This window comes from Hippopotamus amphibius, chromosome 2 (genome assembly GCF_030028045.1).
Source record: "Hippopotamus amphibius kiboko isolate mHipAmp2 chromosome 2, mHipAmp2.hap2, whole genome shotgun sequence".
Taxonomy (NCBI): Eukaryota; Metazoa; Chordata; class Mammalia; order Artiodactyla; family Hippopotamidae; genus Hippopotamus; species Hippopotamus amphibius.
In genome coordinates this window covers 149,497,519-149,520,139 of record NC_080187.1, presented here as the reverse complement: position 1 = coordinate 149,520,139, position 22,621 = coordinate 149,497,519, and the positions used below count along the sequence as shown (strand labels likewise).

General features: G+C 46.6%; 1 protein-coding gene across 4 annotated transcripts in view; it reads left to right on the top strand.

Annotated features, from left to right (window-relative positions):
- ARNT2 (aryl hydrocarbon receptor nuclear translocator 2) overlaps window positions 1-22,621 on the top strand; it is a 197,879-nt gene that overhangs the window by 96,406 nt on the left and 78,852 nt on the right. For all 4 annotated transcript variants that reach the window (XM_057724319.1, XM_057724320.1, XM_057724318.1 and 1 more), the window contains 3 exons: window positions 17,660-17,762; window positions 20,605-20,670; window positions 21,020-21,105. In XM_057724319.1, coding sequence (XP_057580302.1) covers window positions 17,660-17,762; window positions 20,605-20,670; window positions 21,020-21,105 — 255 coding nt within the window. The remainder of the gene's footprint in view (window positions 1-17,659; window positions 17,763-20,604; window positions 20,671-21,019; window positions 21,106-22,621) is intronic.

Below are 22,621 nucleotides of genomic sequence, written 5' to 3'. Positions count from 1 at the left end.
TATTCCTAAAGCATAATTCTTGACAGGGTTTTCTCTAAAAGCTTTTATCTCGTTTATATTTTCTTTCCTCAGAAGTTTTTTTTACATCAGGTTACTTTCCATGCTAACAAATTTATAACAGATATAACAAAACTTTATTTAGCTTATATTACATCTAGGCACAATAAAAATTTATATAAAAATTATACTTAATGTTGATGACTCTAAAACATGTCTACATTAATCAAACCAGCAAGCTTAAACCGTATTCAATACTAGATATCAGTTTAGTACTGAATTCTCCAGATGTCATGAACCTGAAATTCATTCTGGCCAGATTATTTTCTATTTCTGAGTATTTATAAGTGCATAATAATAATTTTTTAAAAGGCAATTAGAGCTCTTTCATGAATTCTTTTGGCAATACCATACACCTACAATGAACACATAGATACATACGAACACACAGACACAGAGGCCTCATAATTCTCATTCTAAAATTTCAGTACTGAGTCAGGTACAACATAAAAGCCATCAGTCACAAGGGGTTGGATTTAAATTGGCTTCTAGCAGATGAAACAAATCGAGATCACCTATCTAGATGGCTAAACCCTTTTACTATTTGCAGAAAAGACACTTAGGATTTCTATTTATCTTTTTGGCAAGTCAAGTTTTAAATTATTTTATTTTAATTAATTTTTGCATTCAAAATGATAGCAGAGATAAGTGTTCCTTAGATGACCAGATAAGACATTTACCTCTCAAAGGTACAAGCAAGTTCTTCCTAAGATGACTTTGTTGCCCCTTTGTTGCGAAGTGTAATTTCTTTGGCCAGGAAGGAGAGGGGTGCACACGTAAAGGGCCTTGTCTTAGGCCCTAATAACCTAGGTAGCACTGATGTCACCACTCCTGGAAAGCCCAGTATTCCCAGATGGACAGCACGATTACGTGCCTCCCTGAAGATGGCCCTAATCATTAAATGTCTCAGGGAGACAGAGCTGAAAGGAGGCAGTCCCTTGTAATGGGGTTTGCGGAGGAATAAGTTCAGGTGGGGCTCTGGAGGAGGTCTGGGGTGGTTGACCCTCTCGAGGGCACTGAGCAGGCAGAGGAGCAGTATGTGTACTCCTCGCCTAAGTGAAGAGCCTGAAATCCTTGGGGAATCAGGGGATTATGAAGGAAAGCTGAGAGAGGAAGGCAGCCTCGTAATGAGAATCCAAAAGTATACAAGAACACGTCAGAGTGTACCGCTCCACAGGGACCGGCCCAGGGGACCTAGAGAGAGGTGCAGATCTGTCTGGCAAAAGGGGCAAGTCTTTGGGGAAAACCTAATTTCTCAGTAAGTCGGCTCAAAGAGTCAGCTGACGGAAGGGGTGAGTGAGCCTTAAAATTTTAAGAAAACTTTGGTGGAGGGCCCTAGGGCAAAAGGGCCATTTGGACGTGCACAATTGCTAAATCAAATCAGTAACGAATTCCCCCCTGTGTCAGTGACGCAAAGACAAACAAGGATGGGTATCCCCTCCAAGGAGAAGACCACTCAGGTGCCCACCTGGCTGTGTCCCCGTGGGGAGCTTAGGTGCCTCTTAGCTTTGGCGGGTGGTGTAGAGTCCCACTTGAATCTGACTCGTAGAGAGGGACTGGGTCCCCCAGAGACAGATACCGCCCTGAGCCATATGAGGTCACCACGGAACCGCAGGTTAAGGCCCACTCGGACTCCGTAGCCACGAAGACCATGGAGCCACACAATCGCCCTGGAACGAGGACGAACCAGGGCTCTCACTCACACACACATTCACACCAGAGTTTATCACAGTGCCTCCCCTCTCTGGGAAGGTCCCTGACTGGTGGGAGCCTCCCGCCTCTGGGAAGGTCCCTGACTGGTGGGTGCCTCCCCCCTCTGGGAAGGTCCCTAACTGGTGGTCTTCTTACTGAAGACCATAGGAGGTGATCAAGCTCCTCCTCCGTCCGGAGACGGGACCTGACTGGGTTCTGTGCCTGGGCTTAGTGCCCCCGGGAATCTTACCTGGTCCTGTGACCAATCCAGGTGAGCTGGTCCACCTCTCTAATGAGTCCGGTCGAGGCCCGGCCGTCCGGAGAGTTGGAGCTCCGGTCCGACAGAGAACCTGGAATACCGTCGGGTGGCATGCCTCCTCTTTCGTCTCAGAGCTCCTTCACCCCGACCCAGCCGAGCCACCGGTCCGGCGGCTCAAGGGGCCGGCGTGGTTGGAATCTCGCTGGGGCCTCCAAAAATGTTGCAGAAAAGAACTTATCCCACGAGAAGCCAAGCACAACACTCAGAGAGTTGGAGAACTCAGGTTTATTGAGCCGGCGGACCCAGACAAGCTAACGCTCCAAAATTCTGGGGGCCCCGTTTCAGGGGAGTCTTCTCCTTATATAGGTTAAAACATACAGCTATAATTGGTACAAACTGATTGGCTACAAATTACTATAGGTCACGGGCAGTTACATAGCACGGGAGTTGCCATGGGTTACGCACATAGTAGGGGGTCCTAACAGCAACTTGTAGGAGCCAGACATTCCATTCCTATCAGGACTAAGGTCCCAATTTGCATTCTCACATTGGTTGCTGGTTGAAGTTAATGGTCACTTAACAAGTCTACGTGCAAAGGGTCTCAAACAAAGGCTTGGTGGGGGTGGGTGCCTGAGAGCAAGACAGTCTTCCCTTACCTGATCACTCTTAGTCATTCATTTTACTGTTTAACTGAGAGTGGCCAGCAGGCCTTTGCAAGATAGAGGAGAGTAAGCAATTACAAGCATGGAAGTTTCACTTTCCTCATCAGTAGTACAGGGTCTTTATGTCAAGCCCAGGATGTCCATAAGCAAGCGTAAAAGCAGTGATGAGGTAGCTGCTACTACTGTACTTTTCAAGGGACTGTAGTGTAAAATTAAAAGTGTTTTCTTTATTTTTTTGTGTTTGTTTGTTTTTCATGTATTATTTGTGCGAAAAGTATTATAAACCTGTTACAATACAGTACCATGTAGCTGATTGTGTTAGTTGGGTGCCTGGGCTAACTTTGTCGGACTTACGAACAAATTGGACTTGCGAACACGCTCTCAGGACAGAACTCGTTTGTATGTAGGGGACTTACTGTATAGGAGTTCTTGCTAAAAACAAAAACAAATAAAACCGGATAGTTGAACATGAAAAAATTACTGTTTATCACACACACACACAAAAAACCCCAGACATCGCAAGGATGTTAGTCCTTTCTGTGTACAGGAAGATGCAAGAGTCTGGGCTCATTGAAATCATTCCTTTGATATGCATCTTAACTACCTAGGCCCAGTATCCTGTTTTTCTCCATCCTGAATCCCCTGAGGGTGCAGCGTCAGGCGGCTGCAGTGGCTGGTGGCTTGATGGCAGGCAACATTTGCTGTTTACCGAAAGGCAGGCAACAGTTTTTTGTCCACACCAGCATGCTTTTTTTTGCCGCAGATGGAATGCTCTCCCTGGATAGCTGGGACAGTGAGTCCCCAAGCCCTCCTTCCCTGAGTGTCAGAGGTGGGCAACATTAGATAGTAATGCTAGCCTTACAAGTTTTTTTCTTCTAAAATCGAAGTTACTGTTATTCTTACGTTTAAAATACAAATCATATGAATTTCCCCAGGCAGTTCTGGGGCAATTAGAAGTTTTGCTTTTACAATATGATGTGGCCTTTTGCAAAGCACATGTAACGTTTGTTGCCAAAGACATCAAGGGCCGTATGGGTCCGTAGGCAGCACATTTCCTAAACATCTGGAGTCCCTGGCTCTCCTGCCTCTGTGTGAGAGACAGCGGAACAGCCCTGAAGGCTGGACTCCTCTGTTTGCTTCTGTTCGTGCCTTCCTGGCCTTCTGGGCCCTGAGGTTGCGCCCCAGCCTCTCTCCCGCTGGGCTCCATCTGGACAGGCCTGGACCCCACCTGCAGCCCCCTCCCTCCAGTGTCCCTCACCCTGCTCAGATGCCTGGCTTGGGACACCCCTCCCCGCTCATTCCACCTCGTTGGGCCTCCAGGGCCCCTTTCAATACCGCCTCTTCCAGGAAGCTTCCCTCTGATACCCCTTGTGCTCCCGGACACGAAGCACTCGCTTTCTGCTCTCTGCTGCCTTTGCACTTGGTCTAGACTGTTCCTCCAGACCTCAGCCGAGTTGGTTGAAGAGCTGCCTGAGTACAGCGTCTTGTTGCCCCCTAACTGTGAGCCTGCTGTAGCTTGCAGTGTGAAGTTTGTGTGGGATAGAGCCAGTTCATAGATTCTTGCTACCTATGGGTCTCTAGATGTTCGCGAGCTTCCGGGCGCCCTCTTTTGACAGTATTATTTTGACGAAAAAACTACTGCTCTGTGTGGTTTATTTCCATCTCAGGGTAATTGGGCTGCCTTTTGTAATCCATTCCTGTCCAAAGTCACCGCATGCCTATCACCCTCCTCTGCCCACTAGCCTGAGTCTGAGCACCAGATGTGATATGCAAGAACCCTGCCCAGCATACGGTCTAGGTGGGGAGAGTTTGATGCAGAGTGTAACTTGAGTTGGGTAAGGAAGCTGCCCTCAGTTGCTGCCATTAAACTGTGTGTCCTTTTTTACAAAACCCCTTCCAGAGTCAAGTGCCAGTGTCGCCAGTGGATAGATAGTTGTGAACAGGCTAGTGTGACACACATAGCCTGCCATTCATTGGAAGTCACCAGACTTTCCCTGCCTGGATAACCATACAGAACCAGGGGATGGAGGGCCCATGTTTACGGCCTCTGTGCTGTCGAGAAGATCTCAAGAGCTCAGCTTCCAGTAGCTGCTCAGGGTTCCTGCTGCCAAAGGGAGATGCATTGAGGCTTGAGGAGGGTGAGGGTGCTCTGGGAGGGAAGCCCTAATCCTAAATCTTCAGGGATCCTTTAGAAAATAAAGGAAGAGAGACCAATGGAACATTCATTGGTGCACACGAGGATGGTCATTTAGCTACCATATGGTCATGACCTCCATGGTGGATGGTGGTGATTCAGGGCAGAGCTACTGGACACCAACCGTGTGGGAGGCACCCTGGCCTGGGGGACACGAAGAAGTGCAGGTCATCTGCCCAAGTACAGTACGTCCCCTAGATACGAACCAGTTCCATTCCAAGAGCACATTTGTAAGTCCAGTTTGCTTGTAAGCCCAACAAAGTTAGCCTAGGTACCCAACTAACTAACCGACTGGCTATATAATACTGTACTGTCATAGGTTTATAATACTTTTCAACAAATAATACATAAAAAACAAACACAAAAATAAAGAAAACATTTTTAATCTTATAGTACAGTACCTTGAAAAGTGCAGTAGTGCAGCACAACAGCTGGCATACAGGGGTGGCATCGAGTGAACAGGCAAGAAGAGGTACTGACTGGAGGAGGGAGAGGAGGTGGGAGGTGGTGGAGCTGAAGGATCGTCAGCAAGAGGAGACAGAGGGCAGGCTGCAGTGTCACTCACACCGGACGTTGATGGAACGCATGTTCGCATCTTTGAAAGTTTGCAACTTGAAGGTTCATACATAGGGGACATACTGTAGCTATCATGATAGGGAAAATGGTGGGTGATATATTCAAAGGTTCCCCGAACTTCCCATCCCTCGATTATTGACTCAAACATGAATCTAGGTTCTGCTGGGAAGGGATTTTTACTGATGTGATTATAATAGTCCCAAGTCATCTGACGTTAAAAAAATAAAGACTGTCCAACTAGGTGTGACCCAATCACGTAGGCCATTTAAAAGCAGATAATTTTACCTGGCTGGTGACAGAGGGAAAGTTGGACAGATTCAAAGCACAAGAAGGATACCATTGCTGGCTTTGAAGGTGGAAGGGGCTGTGAGAAATGATCTGTGAATGGCCCCCTGAGAGTGACCCCCCAAAAAAAAAGCCAGAAAGGAAATGGGCACCTCAGTCCAACAGTTACAGGGAACTGAATCTGCCAAGAACTTGAATGAGTTTGGAGGTGGTTTCTTTCCGAGAGCCTCCAGACAAGAGCCCGGCACAGCCAACACCTTGAGTTTGGCTTTGTGGGACACTGAACATAACACCCAATCAAGCCCACCCAGACTTGGACCTAAATGACATGAGCTAATAAATGGGTGTTGTTTTAAGCCTCTGGGTTTGGGGTAATTTGCTACAGGGCAATAGAAGCCATCCTACTAGGGGGAGGAGCATTCCCTGGGCCGTTGGCAGTTCTCAGAGGAACAAGGCAAGGGTCCCTGCCCTGAGAAGCTCGCAGCCTATCATCGCCAGTAAATGACTGCATGTGGATTTGGAATAATAGAACAGTGCTGCAGACGAGATAATTATGGATGCGTTCTTGATGAGGGAAATGTAAAAAAGAAAGGCCTTCTTTCTAGAGCAGGAATTTTAGAGGGAAGGGGAAAAGAAGCCCTTTCTGATCCGTGTCATCTCGTGACTTGACCTTCACGTTCATCTCGAAGCGTTTACAAGTCAGACCCCCGGATGTGACTCAGGCCGTGCTCCTGGGGTAGCGTTACGCCAGTGCAGCTCAGACCAGAGCAGCAGGAGTCCAGCCAGCCGCTCCACTCGGCCCCAGAGGGTGTCTTTAGCATGGCGCTTTCTCACTCCGCCCGAGCGTACTCCCCCTTCCCAAACCTGAGTGAGCTTTTACTCTTCGTGAACGGGTCCGCTGACCCAGGGCCTCCGTGGCCACCATGCCCTATTCTCTGAGCGGCTCTTGGAGAACTGCCCTCTACCCCGAAAGACAAAGCGGAGACCTGTCCAGGAGCAGAGGAGCCCGAGCCAGGGACAGGAGGGCTGGGTGGCCTTGAATCTGCCGAGTTCCTCAACCTTCCTGGGGTGGGATCCTTCTCTCACTCTGATTCCCTCTGATATCACCTGTAAAGAGGGACCATATGTATATAGTCTGTCATCCACACCTGGGCCCTGCTAATAACTGTGCTGGGACATTCGACAAAAGCCAGGACCGGCAGGCGTGGTCATTTTAACCATGCCTGCCCCGAGGGGGTGCTGCTCCTTCCATAACTCCATCCAGATATAGACGTGAATCCATTCTAGTGATGTCCAAGGAGTGGCTGAGACAGGCTGCAGGTCTCTGTTAAATCCGAAGGAAAAACTGAAAAGCAGGAAACACACGCATGATAAGAATTACAAGGAGAAAAGCTCGCATTTTCCCAGTCTAGGTTTCTGATGCTGAAGCAGCCCCAGGCTGGCTACAATCCCCTGCAGATGGCTGACCTCCTGTCCCCCTCACTGCCCATCTGCTTCTCTTTGGTGGGTGCTGTCTTATTTTCTGCTGAGGGACGTGGCCTCTAGCTTCCCCAGAGCAATCACTGCTGTGAAGAGCCCAGGCTCCAATTCAGATCCTGACTCCCCACTCCCCAGTGATGAGACCCATCTTGGCTGAGTTATTCAGTATCTCTGGGCTTCAGTTTCCCCATGGGAACAATACAACCTACCCAGGGGTTAGCAAGGAGGGGGTATTGTGAGTTTCTGCCCAGAGTGCCAGGAATAAAGGGCTGCATTGTTTACAGAGAATTTAAAAACATTAATAAAGCCTACTAAAAGTTAATCTGCTTTTGGTTATCACCCTGTACCAGCAGTTCTTGGCAATGGAAGTGATAAAATATTTCTCCCCTCTGAGGCTGGTGACTCCCAGTACCCTTCTTCCTGCTCTACCTTGGAATACCACTGTGACCTAATTCCTTGGGTTGTAATGTAGATCAAACATTTAATGCATAGAAAATGTTTAATAATATTTTATGATAATAACTTGCACTTAGTAAAATCCTCAAAAAGTTAATCTCTTATCCTTCCTTTTCTGTCAAAGGCCAGAGATTGTTGTATTGGTCTGGGCTGTTTGCTTGCAAGTGACAGAAATTAAAATTGAACTAGTTTAGACATTAAAAGAGGGAACTTACTGGCACCAATGATTTGAACACTGAGAAGGTACTCTTTCTCTGATTTATGTCTTCGTTGCTTCCTTAGAGTCAGCTTCATTGTCCTAGATCTAATTCTCCACCAAGCTGGAATCATTGCTGCTGAAAAAAGCCATGCTCATATTCCTGAAGAAAAAGAGGGGAGAGGTAGCAATGGTCATATTTTGCCTGTGGAGGATTCTGATTGGCCTGGCTGGAGTTTTGGGACCAATCACTATGGACAGAGGAGGAGTGAGATACAGTGATTGGTCCAGCTGTGTCAGGTTGCCCAGCCCTCACACAGTCACTATGGGCATAGGGTGGATGAGGTACCATCATTGGCCCAGCTTGTGTCAGGTACCCAACACTCAACCAATCACTACAGCCAGGAAGATGGGCGCTTATAAGATGGCAGCTTCTTGTTTGACTTCATAATAAGAGACTGGCACAAGATAACCAACAAGGACCTACTGTATAGCACAGAGAACTGGACACGATATTCTGTGATAACCTATGTGAGAAAAGGAGCTGAGAAAGAATGAATATTTGTATATGTATAGCTAAATAACTTTGCTGTACACCTGAAACTAACACAACATTGTTAATCAACTCTATTTCAATAAAATTAAAATTTTTTTTTAAAAAGAAACAGCACAAGAGTGTCGGGGGTGGGTGGTGGTTCTGGGTGGGTAGAGGAACAGATGTCCCTAGCAACTCTCCCACCTATTCAGAGACCTCTCTTCTGGATTGAGAAGAAAATAGTTCAGCTGCAACTTGAGAATTGGTATATTTGTACCCTTAGTTGTGTCTAGACACTTGCCAGGGATAATGAGATATGGGGAAAATGCACCCTCCCTCACCGAGCAGAAGGCCCGTTCCTTCCCAGGCTCAGTAGATGCAGCTCGTGCTCTGGAGTCTGTTCCGGAGCAGGCCTCGTGCACGCTGCTTAGATTCCTGTGCTGTGGGGGGTGTTTTGTTCCTGTGTGCACAGCTGCTATAATGGCCGGGCTCAGCCTTTTGAGAATGAGAACACATTGTCACTGGAACAGCAACCAAAGTCTCTTCCAGCCCCTGGGCTCCCATTTCAGGGGCCACACATTCTTGGAACAACATCAGATATTGTCCATCATGGAGCCATTGCTTTGCTTTTGTTGCTAATCATTTTCTCTTGTTTTCCTCCTTTTTAAACCAAGATAAGATGTTTCCAGTTTTCTTAAGGATTCTTTTGATGAAATAATTCTCATTTATATTTGTATTTCTGTTATAGCCTGGGGAGCTGTTTTATGAGCACAAAGCCTTCTTTTGTGATCTTATCCAAGACAAACTTCTGATTCTTCTTTTTTCAAAAAGTTACTACTGACCAAAATAGTACTTAAAAATCAACTTACTGAAAACAATTACAGAAGGGCCCTCTGCCCATAGAAAAAGGTGCTCTGTTGTTGGAATCTTTATAATCATTCTTTTTCTAAAGTAGGAGTCAGCAAATATTTTTTGTAAAGGGCCAGATAGTAACGATTTTTGGTTTTGTGAGCCATATAGTCTCTTTCACAGTTAATTACTGAATTCTACCATTATAGCGTGGAAGTAGCCATAGGCAGTAAATAAGTGAATGGCCATAGCTGTGGTGCAATAAGTATTTAAAAACAGAGAGTGAGCCAGCTTTGGGTCATAGGTCAGAGTTTGCCAACTCCTGTTCTAAAGCATCTTATGCTTTTTACCTGTCTTTTAAAAATTATGGTTAAAATACGAGATGTGTCATAATTCTTCTTTCCATTTCATGGAATAGAAACACTGAATATTGGTCAATGTGTTGACTGCAGTGTTCACTAGGAGCTGGTATTAAGAGCCTTAAGGAAATTTTTTTCATTCGATGCAGTAATTCCATTTTCAGGAATCTGTCCTAAGATGATAGGACTATTTTTTTCTATATAGTTATTTACCACAGCATTACTTGCCATATAGAAAACCTGGGAAGAACTTACTGTCCAATGGTAAATTGTCTACTCAAAATAATATCACAGAATCTTTCAAATAATATTTATGGTTAAATTCTTATGAGTTTATGTTGTAATATAAAGTGGAAAAATATATACCATAAAACCTCATTTAGTTAAAAGAAAAGAGCAGGCATGTGTAGAAAATGATTGACAGGAAATATGCCTAAGTGGTAATAGTTTTTTCTATAGAGAGGAAAATTATTTGGGGTTTTTACTGCACACGTGTGTGTGTGTCTATTTGATTTTTCTAAAAAGACCACTAGTTTTAGAATTTTAAAAAAAGTATTTTAAGGAGAAAAATAAGTATTTCTTCAACTTTTTAGCCTGAGACAGTGTTGGCTGCATTATTCTAGAACCTTCCTTAGAGAAGCCAAGAGGCTTCTTGGAGCCCAGGGACTGGGCTGACTCTAGGAGAGCCTCTCAGACCTGTGCTCTGTAGTCCAGGACAATCATCTTAGTGCTCACAAAGTGGCTGCCTGGAGCCTGCCAGTCATTTATACTCTAATTCTCAAAGGGGGTTATGGGAGCTCCTATGTGTAAGTCTTCGAATCCCCTCAGAACCTTCAAAGTCAGCAGGTCTGATCCTGTTTTCCAGTTAAGGAGATTGAGATACATAGAAAGGAAGTGACTTGCTCCTCTCCCACAATTGCACATGCAGGAACTGTGTCTCCCATCCTGTTCACTTTGAAATAGCGTATTTCGGGTTTGGGATATGTTATCAACTCATGGTTCTCCTTTGCACATCAAATGCAGAAAAAGTCTCTGCCTCCACAGCTGCTGGTTGCATTGGAAGATTTCTGGGGCTTCTTTGGCAAAGTGGGGCATTGTGTAACGTGACCCTGCCTGCTCTGGAGACTGGACGGGTGCCAGTGCTCAGAGAGAAGCTTGTGGCTTCTGTACTGAAAGAAGGAAGCTGATGGGGTGAGAGGCTTCCGGCACTGGACTGGCAGAATTCAAAGAACTGGTGAAGCAGAAGGGCCAGAGTGAAGGGACTAGCGGAAGTGCAAGTTGTGGTCCAGAAGAGGATGTTTGAATGTAAAATCTCCAAGGGGGCAGTTGTAGATGCCTGTGAGTTCCAGAATATGGTGGTGGGTGTTGTGTCTGCCACGGAGTGGGAGACCATACTCAGAGCTGAGGAGGGCAGGTACTGAGGCAGGGATGTTAGAGGGATCCTCCATGTGGATGCTGAGACCATCCATGGTGATAGAGGGTCTTGGGGTGAAGAGAGAGGCTACGTATGATGTGCTAACATCTAAAAGGAAAGAGGAGCAGTGACCCGGAGGTTAGAAGACTACGGAAGCAAAGAGGGCTTGTGTTCTGGTGGGGAGGGATAGTTAGAGAGTTTGGGATTGACATATACACGTTGTATATTTAAAATGGATAACCAACAAGGGCCTACGGTATAGCACAGGGAACTCTGCTCAGTATTCTATAATAACAATTAGGAAAAGAATTTGAAAAAGAATAGGTATATTATATATATAACTGAATCACTTTGATGTACACCTGAAACTAACACAACATTGTTAGTCAACTATACTCCAATATAAAATAAAAAGTTTTTAAAAAAAAATACTGTAAAAAAAAAAGAGGGCTTGCTGGTGGACAAGGCTCTGGGGGCCCAGCTGGAAAGGCTCTGGGGGCCCTGGAAGGTGGTAGACCTCCCTCCTGACCCTGTAGCATGTGGGATGTGGGAGAACAGGTCTCTTCTCCAGAAGAAGTGCCGCCAGGGAAGCAGCAGGTCCGGCTGGACTGTTAACTCAGGGGGCAGGGAATTTCTGAAAGGAGTTGAGGATGGACGAGTTTGTTTATTTTAGAGTGGGCATTCCAGAGGGCACCTGGAAGAGATTAGGATATAATCTCCTAGAGGAGATTAAGAGAGCAGGGGGCATGGATCGTGGGTGAAGAGGACAGAGAGGAGAGAGAGGTGGCCAGGGTGGCCAGGAGTTTAGGCACCGGCCAAAGGAAAGCAGGATGGGATTCATGGTGGGACCAGCCAGTGACAGGATTGCAAAGGAGCGAGTCCTCCTGACCCAGTGGATGAGGTTAGGGGTCGGGGAGATTCTGGAAGGGGTCAGCATTGGCCTAGCTAATTGTGCTTCTAGGGAACCAGCCCTAGAAATCCAGACCCATGGTTCTAAGCAGACCCAAGGTTTCTGTGGGTCAGGAAAGAAGGTTAAGAGCAGTATAAATAGCAGCTATGTCTCCATGCCCGCTTCTCTTCTGGGGAGGCCCGCTGTAAGTAAACCCGACACCCAGTTGCCTGTGAGATGGAAGGTGATTCTCAGTCCATTACACCGGGACTCATTGCCTAGGACCAGGGGATGGCTCCCTACCTTCATACATCTCCCCTGCTATTAAATTAGTCAAAAATCCAATTTCCATCAGCCTTTCAGGAACACACCTACTGCATAAAGTAGGCATGCTTTCCATTCCCAAGGAGGCTGGAAAGGGGGTTCATTGTCCCCAAGGAAATTGGAGAAGCACACGGAGAAATAAACGCTGCAGCAGTTGCCCCTCAGGGTTATGACAGCAGACCATGGAAATGTGTTTTTTCATTTCCTCGTGTTCCAGGGCTCATGGGCTTCACAGCTGTGATTTATTTTCAGAGCACACTTTGGAATTTGACAGAATCTCAGGCTGGCCTGCTTCGCAGCTGAAACCATTTGCCATTTGGTAGATGATAAAGCAAGTGACAATTTCCACTAAAACAGCCATAAAAAGGAGCTGTCTGCAAGTGAGAAAGACAGGTGTCAAACCTGGGACATAGATGGCACAGAACAGGCTGGCAGACGCCTGGGGTCTCCTCCACCACGCCAGAGCTCCCAGCAGACTGAGAGCTGGGCCCCAGACGGGCTTGAACTCTGGGGTACATACACATCCTGCTTAAAGATGTGTGGCTCCTTATTGGGCCTGAGGGTGATTACTGGTGTTTGGAGAGCTGCGCACCGCACACCCTACAGAGCCCTGGTCCGTGTGGGGGTGAAGGCTGTAGTGTCCCAGCTGGTGATATGGGTGCTGCGGAAAGAGAGCTGACGCCCCGTCCAGAACCCTGTGTGCCACCCCTGCTCCCTCCCCTCCACCTGGAGCAGTGGGAGTCAACTTGGGTGGGGGGGTGCCTTCTTCAAGGACCTTTTGATTTCAAGTGATGGAAACCCATTCAACTACGTATTGCGAAGGGATGGGTCTCTGGCCACTTTCTTACTCTGACTCAGCTTTATTTTAGCTCCTGGCACTTATTTCCTCCTGACACAATGTCTCTCCTCCTCCCCCCCTCCTTCCCTTCCTACTCCTTCTGTTCTTTGGGTTTTGCTGTCTCTTCACCCACTGGAATATAAAAGCCTTTGCCTGTTTAGCTTTTTCTGCTTATGTTGGTGCCTACATATTATGGGTGCTTAATAAATATGTATTAAATGATGGCAAGATTGGGACAATAAATAGGAGTTCGCCAGGCAAAGGGAAGGGAGGTTCCCAAGGCAGAGCTGAGAGGTGAGAGCAGCCCCTGGGGACCCATGATGAGTCACTCTGTGCCGGGGAGGGAGCTGAGCGGGGTGGGTGAGAGGTCAGTGGAAGGGGGTGACAGGTAGAGTGAGGTGAGCAGAGACCAGATCTTGGGGGACCTTTTAATGCCACATGGCATGTGGGATCTTAGTACTCAATCAGAGATCGAACCCGTGCCCCCTGCATTGAAAGCGCAGAGTCTTAACCACTGGACGGCCAGGGAAGTCCTGTAGGGGGACCTTTGATACTGGGCTGCAGGACTTGGATTTTATTGGGAATCGATCATGGGGAGCATGAAAGGTTTTCAAAGAGGGGTGTGGCAGGATCATTTGTGTGAAGTCTGCTGGGTGCTCACATTTTTTGCTTTCCTTCTGTGTGCAGATCACTTGTACATGTGTTGTATCGCAGTGATCCTGAGAGTGAGTCCTCCTTCTCCATTTTGCAGGAAGAAAACTGTGGACCAGAGAAGCTCAGTGCTGGGGGTCACACAAGTAATATAGCCATTGTTGTTTCTGTGTTTTAAGTAGAGACTTTGGGAGCTGTGCAGAGGCTGGATTGAAGGGGGCAAGGCTGTTGCAGCTCTCCATCCAGGGGAGCAGTGAGGGCAGATCTAAGATAGTAGCAGTGCAGATGGATGTGCGTAGACCAAGGGTGTACAGGAGGGGGAGTTGACAGAATGTTAGTAATTGACCAGATGTTGGAATGAGTTTTTCACATTCATTATTTAATAAGCATTTATAGTGCACTTCTATGAGCCATGCTCGCTTCATGGTATTAACCCATTCAATCCTCACAACAACCATCTGAGGAAAGTGCTATTATTATCCTCATTTTACCGAGGAAGAAGCTGAAGCACAGAGCTGTTAGGTAACGTGCCCAGGGTCACACAGTAAGTGAGGGAGGCAGGATTTAAAGCTACGTCCATGCTCTTAGCTATTAGATTTCTAGATTGAGCAACTGCAGGGTCGTGGTGCCTATGGGAAGGGCAGCTCTGGACACTTTGGACAGGAAGATGGATTTGGTTTTGAACCTGTGGAGTGTAAGGTGTTTGAGATGCCCAAGAGACAGTTGGACACAGAGGAGCTTCCCAGAAGTCCGGCTGGAGATGGCATCTTGGTGTCATCGGCACATAGGGAGTGGGGGAGCCAAAAAATTACTAGGACGGTCCTAGGGAGAGGGAGAAAGAAAAGAGCCAAGACACCCTGCCCCCCACCAGGAGTGCTGGGCCGGGCTGGGGAGGGGGAGGCACCACAAGGGCTGAGAACCGCAAAGGAGCAGCAGGAGAAGGTGGTGTCCTGGGGTGAGAATGTTCCAAGGAGGAGGAACTGGTCAAGGTCAAGGATGAAAGCGAGAGGGACTGAATAGTGTGTATTAAATGTGGCAACAAACAGGGACCCTGCGGTCTAGGCTGGAGCAGCCTCGTGAGCTGCAGGGAAGGTGGGGGGGGGCCACGCCATGAGCAGGAGCAGGGTGGGAGACAGTGCGTGTGGACAGGACGCTCTGATGGCAGAGGGGCGGAGGACGGGAACTTCAGGGTCAGAGAAGGTTTTTTTATTTGTTCCCCACCCCACCCTCCCAACACCCATGATGAAAGATATTTGATGGTGTTTGAATACTGGAAGGAGCAGATGGAAGGGAGGGGAGAAGTTAGAAATAACTAGCCAGGAGGGGTCTGGCTGATGGAACAAAGCCCATTGTGGGTGGGGAGGACACACTGAGAGTCAGCATTTCTTCCTCTGAGGTGAGAGCACAGCGGGTGAGAGGTGCACACATGTGTGTGAGTGTTTTGACTTAGCGACAGGAAACTAAGAAGGTAACAGTCCATTTATACTAGCATGTTACTTAATGCCAATTGTGTTGAAAAATGCTTTTAAGAATGAATAAAAATGACTTAGTTCAACTAGCATATACAGTCGTGCTTCAGTATCCATGCAAGTTAGTTTTAGGACCCACCACAGATACCAAAATCCACAGACACGCAAGTCTCATATAAAACAGTGTAGTATTTGCATGTGGGATCTTAGTTCTCTGACCAGGGATTGAACCTGCATCCCCTGCAAGGAAGTGCAGAGTCCTAAACACTGGACCACCAGGGAAGTCCTCCTCCTGCATACTTTAAATCATCTCTAAGTTACTTGTAACACCTATATGTAATAACAACGTAAATGCTGTGTAAATAGTTGTAAATACACTGTAAATTCTATGTACATAGTTAATTCAAGTTTTGCTTTTTGGAAATTTCTGGAATTTTTTCCCCCAAATATTTCCCATCCATGGTTGGTTGAATGCGGGAATGCAGAACCCATGGAATACAGAGGGCTGATTGTACACTGAACCAGGCACTGCCAGTGGTGCTAGGACACAACATTTTAAACTTTATTCCTTTCTTCAAGGTACAGAGCTCAAGGTCAAGGAAAATGGACATGTAATTAAATCATTACAATATGGAGGAAGGAAGGAAGGAGGGAGGGAGGGAGGGGAAAGAAGGAAGAAAAGGACATGAAGCTCTGCCTGAAGAACTTAGGAAAGATTTCCCAGGGGTTGTGACATGTAAACTGATCCTGAAGGATGAGTAGCAGTTCACCAGCATAACAGTTTATGTGGAACTGAGAGAGAATTTCTGGCAGAAGGGACCATGTCTGCAAATGTGTGAGGGCACAGGGTACTTACAGAGATGCCTGCCTGGTGAGTGTTTGGATGAGGCCGTGGTCCACAGCTGCTCTCTGTACCATACAGAAGCCTCTAAACCACATCTAGTTACTAAGCACTCGAAACAGAGCCAGTCAGAATTGAGATGTGCTCTACATGTAAAATATACACCAATTTCAAAGACTTGGTATGAGAAAATGTGAAATATCCCATTAATAATTTTTGCATGGATTACATGGTGAAAGGATAATGTTTTGGATATATTATTAAAAGTACAGGAAAAGTAATTTCACCTGCTTCTTTTAACTTTTTTGTTTTTAAATGTTTCTATTAAAACATTTACAATTACATAGGTGGCTCTTAGTATGTTTCTCTTGGACGGGGTACTAGGAAATGTAGGGGAAGTGAGGTTGAATGACAGACAGGGGCCAAATCATGAAAGACTCTGTAAGGAGTGCCTGTAAGCAATTAATTTTTTTGTTTTTAATTTTTATTTTATATTGGAGTGTAGTTGCTTTACAATGTTGTGTTATTTCAGGTGTATAGCAAAGTGATTTCGTTATACACAGTCATATATCCGCTCTTTTTCAGCTTCTTTTCCCATATAGGCTATTACAGAGTATTGAGTAGAGTGCCCTGTGCTCTACAGGGATGAATTAAGAGGCTGGGATATACACACTCCTGTATATAAAACAGATAATCAACAAGGACCTAGCAGTGCAGTTTTAAGCCAAGGCGGACACAGTCAAACGCGTGTTCTCTTGACAGCCATCAGCCTTGTGAAAGGTGGACCGAGGAGAAGGGATACGGGGGCTTGGAAGGGAGTGAGTCTCCCTTGAGAAATGATGAGCCAGACGAAATGGAGAGACAGGCTGAGTGTGCAGGAGGTGAGGAAGAGGAAGGTGAGATGACAGCTAGAATTCTGGCACTGCTGTTGGATGGAGATGCGTTTGTGGGTGTCTGGGGAGAAGTGGGTGATGCTGCCTTGGGGGTGTACAGTCAGCTGCTGGTGCTGGAGGTGTAGACGTAGGGTCATTAGGATAGAGGTGATCATCAAAACCTTGGAGTGGATAAAATCACGTCGGGGATGCGTAGAACAAAAAGAGAAGATGGCTGTGGTCGGAGCCCCTGGGAGATGAAGGGGCAGACACGAGGAGAGCGGAGAGTGCTTGTCAGAAGCCAAGGGGAGGGGGCAAGACTTCTGAGAATCATTGTGCCTTCGTGTAAAATTCAGCAAAGCAGCCAGAGAAGTTGAAGGGAAAATGTGTTTTGAATTTAGCAATAAGAAAGTTGTTGGTGACCTTGGTGAACACCGTTTCCCTGAAGTAGTGGGGGAGAAAGCCGAATCAGAGGGACTGGTGGCGATGGAAATGGACAAAGTGAAGACGGCAAAGTATGGACCACTCTTTGAAGAAAACAAGGCATTAGAATTCTGCGGATTTCATTGCTTAAAGAATGTTGGGAATTCCAAGAAACAAACAATTTGCATGGCCCCACATGCTTTCATTTGCAGAGCTCCCCCCACACCTGCAGACACACACACACACACACACACACACACACACACACACATCCACACATTCTGCCACAATCAAAGGCAGAGGCTTATGCAAATGTCCCTCTCTCTCTTTCTCTCTCAGGCCGAATCTTGGACCTGAAGACTGGGACAGTCAAGAAAGAAGGGCAGCAGTCGTCCATGAGGATGTGCATGGGCTCCCGGAGGTCCTTCATCTGCAGGATGAGGTCTGTTTGGGGGGACAGTGGGCTGGGCTCTGGTGGGGTTGCTCCCTTCTCACCTGCGGCTGAGAGTCCCGATGGGCTGTAAGATCGCATCTTCGCTCTGGTGACGTCATCTCCTGACTGCAGTGTGTGAGCCTCCTCCTCCTTGGTCTGTCTCACCTGTAAATGGAGATGAGTTGACAGTTGCATGTACAGTTCTGAAATTCATGGGAGGGTGTAAGGCTGAAGATACAGAGTCGGGGATTGACTTCAGTGAGATGGTATCTAAAGCCCGAGACCACATGAGATCACCTGGGAAATGAGTATTGCTAAAGCAGAGGTCAGAGCTCTGAGCCCAAACCACCCTGCAGGAGGGAGGCAAGGAAGAACCCTCAGAGACTCAGAGACTGGGAAGGAACGGCTTAGCAGGTGGCAGGGAACAAGAGAGGGTGAAAGAAGTTTCCAGGAGGAAGGCGTGGTCCACCAGCAGATGCTGTTCCGAGTCCCAGATATGTGGCCTGAGGATCCATCCCTGGACCCCAGAGGGAGAAGCAGCAGCTGCTAGAGCTGTGGGCAGCTGAGTGAGGCGGGCATCCTCCTCTCCTCCAGGAAAGAAGCCAGTCCCTGCCAGCCTGGGCCTGTGGTCTCCCCGGCTCTTCTCGAGTACCTCTCCCGATAAGTCCACCCAGGTCTACGCTGATCCTGATTCAGCTCCACTGTCTCCTGCCCTCTCCGACCTGCTGCCTGCCCCTGCCAAGCCACCCAGTGCTCCGATCTCAGGGCCGGGCACAGTGGAGCCTCTCAGTACTGTCATCTTCCTCCCGTGGTTTGCTGCTGGGACTGGGAATTGTCACTTGAGCATCTGTCGGGGACTGTGAGGTTCCAGACAATCGAAGTTTAAAATAAGACTATGTTTTCACTAATTCAGAATCACCTTTTAGAACAACTCTACTTCTTAAACAAAACCTGTTCATCTACAGGCTAGTGCATCTTAGATCACAGGTTGCCTGTGTTGAGGGGAGACCTGCCTCTCCAACCTCTAGCTGAGTCCGGAGAACCAGCAGAGGACTTGAGTATGCTGTCCTTTTCTCCAAGTCGGCTCCTCTCCAGGCTGAGCATCTGGAATTCTTCCAGAAGACATGGATGGAATCCTCTTCACTGCCTGCCTCAGGTCATGAGATGGTGTTGGAGTGACAGTACACGAGCATCTCCATGTGATTTAGCACTGAGTCTGCGTAGACTGCCCTCTGTTCAGCCCACAGGGGCAAGCTGGGAGGCTTGACTCACATGCAGTAGTGTCCACCCAGAGACAAAATGCCATCGGTTAATGTAGCCCAACAGAGCAAAGGCTTTCCTCAGTGCTTTGGCCAATAGGGTAAATGCCCATCCTAGCTTGTTGGACATTCAGTCTAGCACCAGCAATGTGAATTCTTTTTTTTTTTTTTTAAGTATTTATTTATTTGGCTGCACAGTGTCTTAGTTGTGCCATGTGGGATCTTTAGTTGCAGCATGCAAATTCTTTGTTGTGGCATGTGGAATCTAGTTCCCTGATCAGGCATCAAATCCAGGCCCCCTGCTTTGGGAGCACAGAGTCTTAACCACTGGACAACCAGGGAAGTCCCAGCAATGTGAATTCTTAATTGCACCATCTAAGCAGTTGCCTTGTGAATAAATTTATTGGAAGCATAAGTACACCATTCCTGAGTAGCCTCCAGTGCCATTATCACTGCCCTATCGACCAGATTCAGGCAGTCCCCTCCTTGCTCTGGTGCCTCTGGAGACATGCTCTAGGTTGTTTTTCCCAGTGCCAACCCCACACTACCTGGATTTACCTGGGAGGTGAGCAGCACTGCCATCTGCTGAGACCATGGCCTTCCTCTCCAAATAAAATAGCTTAGTTTCAGGAAGCTACAGGGCACAGCCTGCCAGAGGGCAGAGGGCCATGCCAGCATCCCTGGGCAGCAGAGTCTTGGATTGACCCTGCTGTGAAAATATCTCGTGCTGGCCACAGTCTCAGCTCTCAGAGTATAATTGGACTCTTACCTTTGCTGTATTGAATACTGAGGCATCGAGGGCATCACCTGTCATGCAGATGGAAAATGAAAGAGCATGTAAAGAGTGGACATACTAAGAGCACAGGTCAGAGGTTGGCCACAGTGCAGGCTTTAGATGTTCAGAACCTGAGATGCTGAGAAAGTTATGGAGAAGGCAGGCAGAAAAGGTGCTACCAGAGTGGGCAGTGGGACGCCTCACATCCCCTGCATCCCAGAGAAGGACCCGCAGAAAGACCTGGTTCCAGACCCATTCTTTCCTCTGTCCCCACTCTGTCCTTTGCCATCGGTAGGCTTGCAGCTGCCTGCTTATTCCTAGTGCCAGAACATTGCAGGGCTGGAAGGAGTTTCCATACTGTGAAGCTAAAGCCTGAGAAGATGCTTCTGTTCGTCTGTCAACTGGCAACATCTGTTTTGAGTTGATTCCTCTGCGCGGGCCTAGAGAGTCACTGTTGGTGTCATCACCCCCTTCCCTTGTTTCCTGAAAACCACCAAGTTACACTGAAATGATCTGCAGGACAGAGCATGGCCAGGATCCTCCTAGTGTCTTTTTGTAGGTCTCCGGCTTTTGGGCTGGGCACTGAGACAGTTTCCATGTGCATTGCAGAATGGGTCACATACCCCTTGCTTTCAGTGACAGTCAAAATTCACAGGCACACAACCCTGGTTCTGCACTTTGGAAAGAAATTGGCTTTCGGGCTTACCTGAATAAATGTGTTCCCATTAGATAAGGCCCATATACTTGTCTGTAGCACTATGTGCTCTATAAACTTGCCTAGGTGTTCACTCATTCTAATATATTTATCACATCTTAGGTGTGGAAATGCTCCTTTGGACCACCTTCCTCTAAACAGAATAACCACCATGAGGAAAAGGTTCAGGTCAGTAGGCCTTTCTGTTGTATGTTTTGGGGCTATGCACATAGATAGTTTAAATGCACTAAGCTAAAAAATAGCCGAACTTGAAGATGGGCTTAGCCGTAGAGAGCACCAAGAGACCAAGAGACCCGCACATCAGGGTTGCAGTGGCTGCGATGAGAAAGGGAGTTGGCTGGATTTATTTTGGACATTCAGACCATGTAGGAGGAAGGAAAACAGGACAGTGAGGAGTCAAGAGTCAAAAACACAAGGCCAACAGGTGAACCCAGTAGCTTAGATACCAAAGGAATCATGGACACCCTTGCCTCACTCCCAGGTACTGAAAGTAAGCTCACAAACATTCTTTCTGTAGGAATGGCCTTGGCCCTGTGAAAGAAGGAGAAGCCCAGTATGCTGTGGTCCACTGCACAGGCTACATCAAGGCTTGGCCTCCAGCAGGTAAGCAGAACCTGCATATTCATTCCCAGGGGAGTGAATGCTCTTTCACCTCACCATGGTATCCTGTTTGAAATGCATTCTTATAGAAAGAGACAGGAAAATAGTCTCATTTTCCTTTGTAGTTAGAACATAATGGTCTTTGTTACTGAAAAAGGTCCTGCTACTTGAAACAAATGTTTCCAAAATGAGCCATCCTGCAAAGGTGATGGGAGCCTCACAAGTCCTTTCTGTGATCCATCATCCAGAGCACTCTGTAAAGTCAAAGTGACATTTGAAATGGTAATTGTATTTAAGTCATTAGAGAAATGCAAATCAAAACCACAATGAAATACCTCTTACCCTTACTGGGATGATTCAAATAGACAGACCTTAACAGTATTGGTAAGGATTTGGAGGAACTAGAACCCTCACACGTGCTGGTGTAATATGATGCAGCTGCTTTGGAATACAGTGTGGCAATTCCCCAAAGTGTTAAACACAGAGTTGCCATATGACTCAGCAGTTTCACTCCTAGGTATATACTCAAGAGACTTGAAAGCATATGTTCACAAAGAAAATTGTACCTGAATGTTCATAGATAGTGGCCAAAATGAGGAAACAAATCACATGTATATGTGATAAGTAAAAAGTGGTATATCTGTATGATGAAGTATCATTCAGCAATGAAAAGCAATGAAGTACCGGGACTTCCCCGGCAGTCCAGTGGTTAAGACTTTGCCTTCCAGTGCAGGGCGTGCAGGTTCAATTCTTGGTCAGCGAACTAAGATCCCTCTGTTTCAAGGCCAAAAAAGTCAAAACGTAAAACAGAAGCAATATTGTAACAAACTCAATAAAGACTTTAAAAATGGCCCACATCAAAAAATCTTAAAAAAAAAAAAAAAAGCAATGAAATACTGATTCGTACTATAATGTGGGTGAACCTTGAAAACTCATGCAAAGCAAAAGAAATTAGACACAAAAGACCATGTTAAGATTCCACTTCTGTGAAATATCTAGAATAGGCAAATCCATTGAAACAAAAAGTAGATTTGTGGTTTCCAGGTGCTGGGGGGAGAGAAGAATTGGGAGTGACTGCTAATGGGTATAGTGTTTCTTTTTGCAGTGACAAAAATGTTCTAAATTTAAATAGTAGTAGTAGTTGCATCTCTGCAAATCTGCTAAAAACCACTGAATTATATAGTTTAAGATGGCAAATTTTAAGGTATGTGAATTATATCTCAGTAAATCTGTTGCTAAAAGAATACATACAACGTTAAACCATTTGTGTACACCTGATGGCCCAGAAAGTCATCTGGCTCAGTGAATGTTCCATGTCAGCTTGAGTACGATGTGCATTTTGCTCTTGTTAGATGCAGTATTCTTTAAATGTCAGTTAGATCAAGTTGATTGATAATGCTGTTAAGGACCACTGTATCCTTACTGATTATTTACCTGGTTGATAGATCAATTACTGAAAGAAGGGTGTTTAAGTCTCCAACTATAATAGTGGATCTGCCTATTTCTCCTTGCAGTTTTC